The sequence below is a fragment of the Rhincodon typus genome, chromosome 15, assembly GCF_021869965.1.
Source record: "Rhincodon typus isolate 14 chromosome 15, sRhiTyp1.1, whole genome shotgun sequence".
In the NCBI taxonomy this organism is placed as follows: Eukaryota; Metazoa; Chordata; class Chondrichthyes; order Orectolobiformes; family Rhincodontidae; genus Rhincodon; species Rhincodon typus.
This window is the reverse complement of record NC_063346.1, coordinates 61,805,146-61,818,076: the sequence shown is the minus strand read 5'-3', so window position 1 is coordinate 61,818,076 and position 12,931 is coordinate 61,805,146. Positions and strand designations below refer to the sequence as shown.

Sequence of the window (12,931 nt, the reverse complement as noted above, 5' to 3'; positions counted from 1 at the left end):
GTGCATTGAGTATAGGAGTTGGTAGGTCATTTTATGGCTGTACAGGACATCGGTTTGGCCACTACTGGAATATTGCTTGCAAATCTGGTCTCCCTGCTGTAGGAAGGATATTGTGAAATTGAAACTGTTCAGAATAGATTTACAAGGATGTTGCCAGGGTTGGAGGGTTTGAGCTACAGGGCGAGGCTGAATAGACTGGGGCTATTTTCCCTGGAGCATCGGAGACTGAGGGGTGACCTTATACAGGTTCATGAAGTCACGAGGGGCGTGGATAGGCTAAATAGACAAGGTATTTTCCCTGAGGTGGGGGGAGTCCAAAATTAGAGGGCTTAGGTTTAAGATCAGAGGGGATAAATTGAAAAAGTACCTAAGGGACGGCTTTTTCATGCAGTGGGTGGTGCACATATGAAATGAGCTGCCAGAGGAAACGATGGGGCCTGGTACAATTATAAAATTTAAAAGGCATCTGGATTTGTATATGAATAGAAAAGACTTAGAGGCATATGGGCCAACTGCTGGCAAATGGGATGAGATTTATTTAGGATATCTAGCCGCCATGGACAAGTTGGACCAAAGGGTCTGTTTCCATGCTGTACATCTGTGCAATTAACAATCGAGTTCAACAATACATGATCTATATTTAATGACTCAGATGAAGTGACCAAGCACTTTGCCATAAGATTTGCTGATCATACAGGCTGTTGAGAAAGCTTGTTATGAAGATCCAGTGAGTCTGTTTAGAGATAGAGATAGGTGAAGTGGATGGACAAAATTTGGAGAGTATAATTTGGGGAAACATACAGCAGTTCAAATTCAAAGGAAGAATTGAAAATCCGAACCTTAATTAAAAGACCTTTTTCCAACAGAATGCTGCTGCATGAAGGGACCTAATTGCACTGTAAAGGAAAAGCTAAAAAATAAAATTTTCAAATACTGCCTGCATGTAGTTTGGTATGGGGCGGTATGGGGAGGCAGTGGCGTAGTCATATGGGGAGGCAATGGCCTAGTGGTATTATCACTGGATTGTTAATCCAGAGACCCAAATAACGTTCTGGGGAACCCGGTTTGAATCCCACCATGGCAGACGATGGCATTTGAGTTCAATAAATATCTAGAATTCAGAATATAATGATGACCGTGAATCTATTGTCAAAAAAGCCCATCTGGTTTACTTATGTCCTCTAGGGAAGGAAACTGCCATTCTTACCTGGTCTGGTCTGCATGTGACTCCAGACCCACAGCAATGTGGTTGACTTTAACTGCCCTCTAGACAATAAGGGATGGGCAATAAATGCTGCCTGGTCGGCGACACCCTAATCCTGTGAATGAATAAAGGGAAAAAAAACATTCTTCAAAAGGCAAATTATATTTTAACTGTTATTACAAGGTGCCAAGGTGCCAGTGTGGAACTGGGGTTGACAAAATTCGAAGTCAACCAGAACCAGGTTATAGACTGTTACTATCCTGTCACTTTAAAAAAGGTTATTTTTGTCCTGTGTTCTTTTAAGTGAGCTGGTAAAGGCAGACAAGTCAAAGTCTCTAGGTTTAGAAGCCGTTATGCTTTTTTTAAAGCAGTTTAATAATCGAAGGGGAGTGTCCTGTTCTCACAGATAAGGTTTTCTGGATTTTTTTTAGCTGTAGAAGTCACAAGATGTGTTACAAGCTTCAGTAAATGATTCCCAACTGGGATTTACTTTGAAAACTCTCTTGATGGTGTTACATTCTGGATGTGAAACTTGCCCATAAGAATCTGTGTTTGAATTTACCTTTTTGGCAAGGAGTGTGTTTATGAGATATTAATTTATTGAAACAGTTAATTAGTAATAGTTACTGAATCTAGCACACAGATACATTTTCCAGCAGATAAATTAGTCTAAATTCCTCTTTCTTTGGTTTGTGTTTTAACTATGGTGTTTATTTTTTGTTTTGCTTAACGTGGAGTGGTTTGACTAGTTTTATCACACCTGGAGCATCCATTTCACACCTACCTTTAAAATAAGAATAAGTTAGGGGCTAGGCTACCCTCTTAAAATATTCTGAGATGGTCTGGCTTGGTCCACAGCAAGTCCAACAGGTTTTTTGTAATCATAAGCCTTCAAAGTGCTGCTCATTCATCAGGTGAGACATTACTCCTTCATCACTTCACCTGATGAAGGAGCAGCGCTGTGAAAGCTTGTGATTTCACATAAACCTGTTAAGACTATAAGATGGTGTCATCTGATACTTCATTGTCCCTTTTCTTGAATTCCGTACCTATGTTTTTCTTCACCAGAGTGAAGATGAAGAGAGGTATTGATTCAACACCCTTCCACTATCGTTTGGCTTCACACTCAGGTTGCCCTCTTGGTCCATCATGACCCTACTCCTTCTCTTGTTAACCTCTTCCTTTAATATATTTATAAAATATCTTAGGAGTTTCTTTAGTCCTGTTTGCAAGTCCTTTCTCATGTCTCTTTTTGTGCTTCCAATTACTTTACTAAGTTCCCTCCTGCACTTCCTGTATTACTGTAGTGCAACAGTTGAATTGCTCCCCTTGGACTTGCTTAAAGTCTTTATCTGGTCATGAATTGTCTTTAGTCAGAAATCATATGATGCCAGGTTATAGGCTAACAGTGTTTATTTGAAATCTCAAGCTTTCAGAGTGTATCCCGTTCATCAAGTGTGTCACCTGATGAAGGGGTTACACTCCGACAGCTTGTGATTTCAGTCAAACTCGTTGGACTCTAATCTGGTTTTGTGTGACTTCTGAAATTGTCCACCTCAGTCCAATACTGGTGCCTCCACATCATGAATTATCCTCGACATCCAGAGTTCTCTGAACTTATTCCGACTTCATTTCCCTCTAAAGCGTATACATTGAACTTGTACACATGCCAGCTCCTTTTTCAAATCCCCCCAACTGCTCCGCTGTAGAAGTATCCTCAAGGGGTTATTCTTACCGATCCAGCTTTATTTCAATAAAATCTGCCTTCTACCAAACCAAAACTGTCTTCTGCTTTTTTTTTTCTTGTCCAGAACAAATTTGAAATGTCCCTTGTTGTGGTTGCTGTTACCGAAATGTTCCCCACATTGAACACTTGTCCGTCTTCCTTCCCCAGAAGCAGATCCGTCATCATGCCATGCCTTGTTGGGCCTCATATGTATTGATGCAAAAATCTCCCCTGGATACATTTCAACAAATCCACCCCTTCTAAATGCTTGAAATTGTGACTATGCCAATTTATATTGGGAAAGTTGAAATTCCCTCATATAATTATCCGATAATTATTCTTGCAAACCTCTGTAAACTGTCTACATGTTTGCACCTCTATTTCCTGCTCAATCTTTGGGGGCCAGTAAAGTAAATGCTCCGTTAACATTCATAAGTTCTACTCCAAAAGCCTGTTTTGTGCACCCTTCAAGGATGTCATCTCTTCTTATTGCAGTAAGTGACTCTTTAGTTAATCCTGCTACATCACCACACTTTTTAAACTCTCTTCTGACTTGCCTCATGATCTAATACCCTGGAAGTTGAGTTGCCAGTCCAGCCCTTCCCTCAACCATGTTTCTGTGATGGCAACAGTATCATACTTCCATGTGTCAATCTGCATCATCTACTCAGCAGTCTTACCTATTAGACTCCTCGCATTAAAGTAAAGACCATCCAGCCTTACCTTTCTCTCTTGACTTTCAAAATAGCTGAACTCACCATGACGTTCTTCTTTGTTGTAGCATAATGTGTCTCTGTTTCATCGCTATGCCGTTTCCCTCCAACCCCACCTGCCGCCCCACATACCATCCCCCACTCCCAGCTGCCAGACTGGTTTAAACACCAAAAAACAAAACCAAACCTACCTGCAAGCATGTTCGTGTCTTTGAGGTTCAGGTGCAGAATGTCCCATTTGTACATGTCCCAGTTGCCCCAGAAATGGCCCCAGTGATTCACGAATATAACACCCTCCCTCTTGCACCAGCTGCTGAGCCACACATTACCCATCTTATTTCTAAACTCACTACCACACGGCACTAGCAATAATCCAGAGATTACAATTATAGAATGACTGCTTTTCAATCTACTGCCTAGCTTCGTGAATTCTCAATGAATGACCTCATTCCTCACTTTGGCCATATCATTGATGTGAACATGTGCAAAGACTTCTGACCCATCACCCTCCATTTTCAGGATGCCCTGAAGCCGCTCAGTGACAGACCTGATGCTGGCATGAGAGAGGCAACACACCATCCTTGTGTTATGTCTTCCGGTGCAGAATCATCTGTCTGCTCCCCTAACTAAAGAACCCCCAATCCCTGCTGCTCTTCCTTTCTTCCTCCTCTCACTCTGTACAGTCAAGACACTTGTGGTGCCACTAGCAGCCACGCCATCTTCCAAAATGGAATACCAGTTATTGATGCATCCCCGTGGGACTCGTGCATTACTTGCCTTTTCTTTCTGGATTGTCTGGTGACTTATTCACTCCTTTCCTCTAGCAACTTGAATTGTGATGTAAACACATTTCTAAACATGCTATCCATGTAACTCCCAGCCTCACAGATGTGCTACAATGTCACAAACAGTTTTTCAAGCTTTGAGACCTGGAGCTCCAGCTTCTGAAGTTGGGAACACTTCCTGCACATGTGGGCATCTGGAACCATCCAGGACTCCCCCCATATACGCAGCTACACATTCCACTTAGCTGGCCTCTCCTGACATCTCATATTTTATTAGAGTGCATACTCTATCACTTAGGTCATGAAAGGGTGAAATCTAACCCAGATCTTCGGCCTCTAAAACAATAGGATAAGATAAGGTTAGCCAGTAATTGTCCGTTGACCAGTACTCACCAACCAGAGCCTTTCTCAAATTCTGAATTTTTCAATATAACAGAAGCTGCAATGTCCCCGCAGCTTATTGATTACAATGTCCCTCCCCACCTCCCGGCTGTTGCTGTTGGGTTTCCGATCTGCTCGTCCAAGCTAACTCCCCTTACGAATATAATGTCAATCAAGCAGGCTGCTTTATTCTGGATGGTGTCATGCTTCTTGATTATCATTGGAGATTTTTTTTCCTCTATTCATTAACTGGATGAGGGCATTGCTGCCTAGGCAGAATTTATTGCCCATCCCTAATTGCCCAGAGGGCAGTTAAGAGTCAACCACATTGCTGTGGGTCTTGAGTCATATGTAGGCTAGACCAGGTAAGGATGTTTCCTTCCCTAAAGGACATTAGCAACTCGATGGGTTTTTCCGACAATCGACAATGGATTCTTGGTCATTGTTAGATTGTGAATTTCACATATTTTATTGAATTCAAATTCCACCATCTGCCATTGCAGGATTCGAACCTTGGTCCCCAGAACATTATCTGAGTCTCTGGATTAACAGTCCAGCGATAATACCATGAGGCCATCGCCTCCCCCAGATGCACTCATCTGAAGAAGTAGGGAGTATTCCATCACAATCTTGCTTTGTGAACTGTCGATGGTGGACATGCTTTGGGGAGTCAGAAGGTGAGTTACTCATCGCAGTATTCCTAGCCTCTGTTCCCGAACTGTTGTTCCGACTGAATTTATTTCACCAGCCCAGTTCATTTTCTGGTCAGTCATAATCCCCTGGATGCTGATTACAGATGATTTTCTGATGGTAGTGCGTTTGAATGTCAAGTGTCAATGATTAGATTTTCTGCGTTTGGAGATAATTATTGCCTAGCATTTGTGGTGTAAGTGTTACTTACCACGTTTCGGGCAATATTAACCCATCTCAATTTAAGTGGTTGTGTGCTACAAAGAGTACATAAAGTCTATGTACTATGAGGAATTAAATGGCCTAAACGGAGAGGTAGATTCTTGTGATGGACTCCATCTGTGTGGTGCAAAGAGGTTCACAGTTGCTATTTAATGGTATAAACAATGGGGTGGACTGTCTCATTGGAGGGATGTCTGTAGATCTGAATTGCAGGAAGCAGTTTCATCCATTGAGTGTGGCCAATAACTTGATTCGAAGGCATCCTATCCAAATGCATCATATCTTGGTATGCCAACTGCTCTGCCCAAGACTGCAAGAAATTACAGAGATTTGTGAACCCAGCCCAGTCCATTACAAAAAGCAGCCTTCCTTCAATTGTCACGGTCTAAACTTCCGACTGCCTGAGAAAAGCAGTGAACATAATCAAATGCACTCCTGCTCCATAATACACTCTCCCATCCTCTTTCATCGGGGAAAAGATAAAAAAAAATTGAAAACGTGAACCAACAGATTTAAGCACAGCTTCTTCCCTGCAGTTATCAGACGAATATATTAATCTTTCTATATCCTATATTAATCTTTCTCTGCACTTTCTCTGTAGCTGTAACACGAAATTCTACATTCTATTCTTTTAGCCTGACATATCTCTGTAAGGTATGATTTGTCTGGATAACACACAATATAATACTTTTCACTCGATCTTGGTACATTTGACAATAATAAGTCAAATCAAATCAGATCGTAACTGGTCATTGACATTATTGCCCACAACCTGTTTTGTCCAATTAGCCCATAATGTTATTAGAAGAGTATGAACAGAAAAGTAAAGTAGAAAACAAAACAGAAATTGATGGAAAAGCTCAGCAGGTCTGGGAGCATCTGTGAAGGAAAAAACAGAGTTAACATTTCGGTTCCGGTGACCCTTCCTCAGAACTGTAGAGTAAAATGAATTAGAACTTCATTTAAAGGCATGCAGACTGCAGAGACAAAGATAAAAGAGAAGAATCTGAGTATTCACATATAAGGTGCTTTCTATGGATAATAGCCATGAAGCATATTGTTATGTAAGCAAAGTGAGCATTTGCAGATGTACAAATCAAAGCACAGTTAGCATATAGTAATATGTTCTTTTTCTCCTTCTCTATCCAAATAGAGGTATTACGTCGATAGTTTTCTAATCCTCTGGAATTTATTTTGAATTTAACAATTATTTGAAGATCACTACTAGTCCATCCAATAACTCCGTAGTTACTATTCTCAGGATCACAGGATGTGCATTTAGCATCAGTTGAAGGAGTTTGTGAATTTGTGTTCAGGATTTACTGCTTATACAAGGATGAGGAAATTCAGTTAAGTGGTCAGACTGTTGAAAAAGAGGCTGTTCTTCAGATTCAGTCAAGAGGAATTGAATACAAGTAGGCAAGACCGTGATATACTTAATCAGAAGAAAATATCACACTGACATATTTGTAATAGCCAGAAAACCCAAGTGGAAAGCAATTGAAAAGTGAGATAGAAGGAACCTGGAAATCAAAATATTTACTCACTGAGTTGTTACAATGTGGAATGGACTGATGAAAGGATGCTGGAGGCTGATATAATAGTCACTTCCAGAAGGGAAATCGATAAGTCCTTGAAAAGAAAAATGAAGAAAGACGTTCTCTCATCTCTGTTCTATGTGTAAAATCCTGCTCTACTGTGTCGTGGTCTCAGAGAGCTCAGCTCAGCTATAAGAAGACAGATGCGATGGAACCACAATCAATTCCATGCAAACTATTGCATTTACTGTTTGATGGATCTGAGAACCAGAGTGAAAGGGAGCTTCACAACTGCTTTTAGCTGCTCTCGGAATTGCGTCTGGGTCACTGTGTACAAGCACGTGTTTGTGCATGTACTAAGGAGCTGCAGCAGGTATCCGATGGTGCCTACGGTTGGGGACAATGGAGAATAATCATGTACTAATGCAATTCGTTGATAAAGGAAACATATACAGTAAGGGAACCATAAACTAATGAAGCTGCCTGAGATTGCAAAGAGTAATATGATGGATTTTCTGCGTTTGACCATCTCTGGGTCACTGGTCTTCTCCCTGTCACTGTCCTTCTGGAGTCTCCTGCGGGCTTTGCTTGCTACTAAAACATGTCGGACGGTCAGAGTATTCAAAACAAGAATAATAACGAATGGTAGTGTAGGGGATAGAACACGATGGGATACACCATATAATGTCCAGAAGATTGAAGTGTAATACTCTGGTTTTATGACACAAAGCCATGGCAAGTTATTGAAGATGTACTCCGGTTGGAACTTGAAATACCAGGGAATGCTTTCCAAATAGCTCAGCACACTCACTGTTGCAATAATCCTGACTGCAGTTTTCTCGGTGCAGTACTTGGTTTTAAGCTTCTGGCAGCAAATAGCCACAAATCGATCAAATGTGAAAGCAACAGTCAACCAAACAGAATTAATTGTGGTTGCAGGAATAAGAACCATAATCAAACAACAGACATAAGTAATATCCAGGAACGACACTGGGAAATACATTATAAGCCACCTCAACAGCACATCAGATATGACAACGAAGAAATCAGCCACCGCCATTGCTACCAGGTAGCACGTCATACATCTTGAGAGACCGCAGTTCCTCCACGACAGAATCACAATCGCCAACAAGTTAACTTGAACACATAAAGAAAACCAGCTGGTTAAGTTTAATACATAAGGTTAACCAGATATTCTGTTGAATTTGTTGCATCAAATATTTGATATTGATATTTGATTCTATATGTGATTTTCACAGGCAATGTTTTGAGAAAATTATTTTAATGCAATTGTCATAATTTAGAGCAATATGAATTTCAAAAACATGCATGAATGCTCAAATATATCACTGCCGACAATGTCACAGACACCACTGTCACCATCACTGGATATGACTTGTCCCACTCACAATACTGACACAGCAGAAATGGCAACATATTGGTACACATTCAGAAGGGATTTTTTTCCCTGGAAGACCAAAACATTGACTCTGGGTGTCATAAAGTCTCATAGAATCAGATTAAACATGGGCAAGGAAACATCACAGTGATTACAATGATCTGCTCTTACTCAGCTGTTGAATTAGAATTCTTCCACAATAACTATGGAAGTACTTTAACTTCACCACCAATATTCGCTCAGCACTCGAGATCAAGCTGTTTAGGTCCTAAAGGACATAGCTGCTAGACTGTGTCTGCAGTCAATGATGAAGGGATCAACATTAAGTGGAAAAATATGCTTAGCCTCATTCTTATCAATCTGCTGGCTGCAGATGCATCGGCAATTGCCAGTATCTGTAACAGTGACCACTGCACAGTTCTTGTGGAAATGAAGTCCCACATTCATATTGAAAATATCCTCCAACATGTTGCATGTCACTATCGTGGTGCTAAATGAGACAGATTTCAAACAATTGTAGCAACTCAAGACTGAGCTTCAGTGAGGCACTGGGGGCTTTCAGCAGCTGCAGATTCATACTGTAAATCAACTTGCAACCTCATTGCCCAGCATATGCACCACTGTACCATTACCATCAAGCCTGAGGATCAAACCTCGTTGACTGGAGAGTGGAGGAGGGCATGACAGGAGCAGGACCAGGCATATTGGAAAATGAGGTGTCAACCTGGCTAAGCTATCAAACAGGACTGCATGCGTTTCAAACAGCATAAGCAACAAGTGACAGAAAGAGCTAAGTGATCCCACAACCGATGACTGAAATCTACCATTTCCAATTAAAAAAAAACACACTGGAAGAATAGGAGGCTACAGAAAGGTCATAAGTGACATTGTCTTCAGTACCATTCTTGCCCAGATACAGTTCATTCTCAAACAGAAACAATTGATAAAGTACACAGAAGTGGACAGATGTTACTTACCAGACACTCCAATAACCACGAGCACAGGACAGTAAATGAACTCAACATCAGCAAGTGTTGGTAGTGCATTGGAAGTATACTTCATTTTCTGTGTCAAATGTTTCAACCTTCACTTGAAACTGTCACTAACTCAAGGAGCTTATATACATAACAACGAATTCCTCCAAGGACATAATTAGGTCAATATTAGTTACAGTCTTATGAACAAACAGAAGTAAAACCTGCAAAGAAATGGTATTGGAATAAGTTGTTCAAATATCTAATGTGGACTGGGATCACAGAAACATAAGGCAGCCAGAATAAAATTCCATAAAGCATCTGTGTGAAATTTTGTAAAATGTTCCGTAAGGACGCAGGGCTGATTTTGCAAGCAGATGCAGTATATTAATTACATTCTTCCCTGGTATGAGGTCATCCTTGGCAAAGCCAGGACTCGCTGCCCACTCCTAAGTATCCTTGAGAAGGTGGTGGTGAGTGGTGGTCTTGTACCATGCCATCCACCTGGTACAGATGCACACACATATAGGTGCACACTTCATCAAGTTGGAAAGTGAGGTAGTTGATTCAGAGAATTCAGTCCTGAATCTTAATAAAGGAAATTACAATGCAATAAAGCATGAGAAAGCTATGATGGATTGGAAAAGTTGGCTGAAAGGATTAACAGTTGATAGATAATGACTAACTTTTAAAAAGTAAGTGGGTGAAATTCAAATATAGCTGATTCCTATCTGGTGCTGACGTACTATGAGAATAGTGGTCAAACTGTGGCATATGAGGGAAGTTAGAGAGTCTTAGATGCAAAAGAGGGACATACAAATTGGACATAAAAAGGAATAGACCTGAGGATTGGGAAAAGTTTAGAAGTCAGCAACAGTGTTTCAACGACTTTCTTAAGAAGGGGAATTATAACATGAAAGGGGGGTTGTGGGAGAACATAAGAACTGACTGTAAAACTTTTTATGAGCATGTAAGGCGGAAAAGACTGATGAAAACAAATAAAGGTCCATTATCGTTAATCTGTAGAACAGTAATCCCTTTGTATATTAATTTGTCTAAGTGTTCTGCCGTTTCCTGTAGATTTCCCTCTTGCATTAAACATTCCAAAATGCATTAGCTCACATTTGTCCAGATTAAATTTGATCTTCCGTTTCTCTACTTTTGTCTCTAGCCTATCTATATCCTGTCGTGTCCTCTGGCAATCTTGTTCAACATCTGCAGCTCCCCAAATATTCACGCCAACCACAATGTTACTAATCAGAAAACTTAAATTCTCCTCTAAATGACCAGTGTTTATCATCTTACCAGCTCACAGTTCCCATGTGAGTTCACCTTTTGTTCCAGCCTGACATGAGGGAACTTCATAAATATCTTATTAAAGTACATATAAATAACATCTCATTCCCCCTACAATCATCTTTGTCACTTCCTCAAAAAACTTAACAAACATGTCAGACACAAATTCCTTTACTCCAATTCATGCTGCCTATCACTGATAAGTCCACATTTTTCGAACTGTGTGTAAATCCTATCCCTAAGAATCTTCTCTAATAATTTCCCTGACACTGCCCTGAAGATTACCAGCCTTTAATTGTCTGGATTATTCCTGCTGTCCTTCAAAACAAACAAAAAACAATATTGGCTAATCTCCAGTCCTCCGGGACCTCTCCTTTGACTAAACAGGATACAGAGATTTCATACAAGGCCCCATCAATGTCTTTGCTTAGATCCCTCAGTATTCTGGAATTAATCCCAACTGATTTCCATATAAGCAAATCAACCTATTTGCCCTTGACTTTCAACAACATAGACCATAATGAATACCCAACAATTATGACCCTGAGGGTTAGAAATCACAAGTAACATGACTGGTACAGCCACATAAGAGATAAAGTCTACAACTGCTCTGATGGAAAACAAAAACACCTCCTGACTTGGCACTCCTCACAATCAAGAAGTCAGATATATGATGAAAATTACACATTTCTCTGAAAGAACAAATATGCTGAAAACATTCAGTAGGTCAGGCAGAATCTACGCAGAGAAACAATGGATATTTCATGATAATCATGTATCATGTTAGCCCTTACCAATCAGGAAAATTACCTTCAATTCCACATTTCAACAGTACTTGACAATTATCATGACCTCATGCATTTTCCATACAATGCCCCTCCCAATCTGAGTCTGATTGTTGTCCAAGTAGCAGTCTCCTCTCATGCAGGATAAATTTTCTTTTCAATTTGTGGCGCAATTTCTTATGATATTTATTGATAAGTGCAAAATTAAGACCTACCACAGAATGAATCATTTTCCAGCAATGTTTAAGGATTATATTTTATTTCCTTTGATTGGATTTATTGTATTCACATGTACTGAAGTACAGTGAAAAGCTTTGTTTTGCAAACAGTGCAGGTAGATCATGAGGTGCTTAGACAGAGCAATGCATGCAAGGTGACGGCTGCACAGGAGATGCACAAAGCAAGATCAACATGAGAAGGATCACCGTTATTTGAAGTTGGAGATTTCCATTCAGCAGTCTAATAATATCAGGTAAGAAACTATTCTTGAACCTATTGGTTCAAGTGTGTTCAAGCTTTTATATCTTCTACTCAACAGAAGAGGTTGGAAGAGAGCATTACTGAGGTGTGAGGGTCTTTGATGATGTTGACGGCCTATCCGCAGCAAAGAGAATTGTAAATGGAGTCAATAGATGGGAAGTCAGCTTCTGTGATGGTCTGGGCTGTGCACACAACTTTCTGTATTCACGTTCCTGGTCAGAGCAGTTGCTGTGCCAGACCATTATGCACCAGAATAGGATGCTTTCTATGGTGTATGTGTAAATGTTGTTAAGGGTTCTCGTGGACATCCTGACTTTCCTGAGCTCACAAGGGAACAGGAAGTGTTTTGTGCCTCTTTGTGAGTGAGTGTTTAATTTCTCATTTCCCTGGGTGAGAGACACTTCAACTGCGCTCAAAATGCTTCACATCATCGATGACAAAACAATTGTCTTGATCCCCATCTGCCCCCATTAGACGTCTGCTTCTTTAGCACTGGAATAACTGAAAGAGGGTTCTTTGACAATCCCCTCCCAAACACTTCTGAAATTTGTGTAAGAAATTCAATTCAGCTTTATTCTCATTGCCCAATGATGAAATGATTGAAGTGACTAAATCTTATTCAATATAAATATGAATTGTCACATGCTAATATCTGAATTGCACAATGAAGTGCAACATTTTTATTATTTATCCTTTGGCTGTAAGTGTGATTTCCACACAGTTCATTCATGTTCTTTC

At 40.3% G+C, this 12,931-nt stretch overlaps 1 protein-coding gene across 1 annotated transcript; it reads right to left on the bottom strand.

The window, feature by feature from the left end:
- Positions 1–7,503: 7,503 nt before the first annotated feature.
- Positions 7,504–9,720, bottom strand: LOC109935094 (probable G-protein coupled receptor 139). The gene is made up of 2 exons (XM_020533780.2): positions 9,636–9,720; positions 7,504–8,396 (listed from the first exon to the last, which is right to left on the bottom strand). Exons 1-2 carry the CDS (start codon positions 9,718–9,720, stop codon positions 7,504–7,506), a joined length of 978 nt encoding a protein of 325 aa, XP_020389369.2.
- Between the last annotated feature and the right edge of the window lie 3,211 nt (positions 9,721–12,931).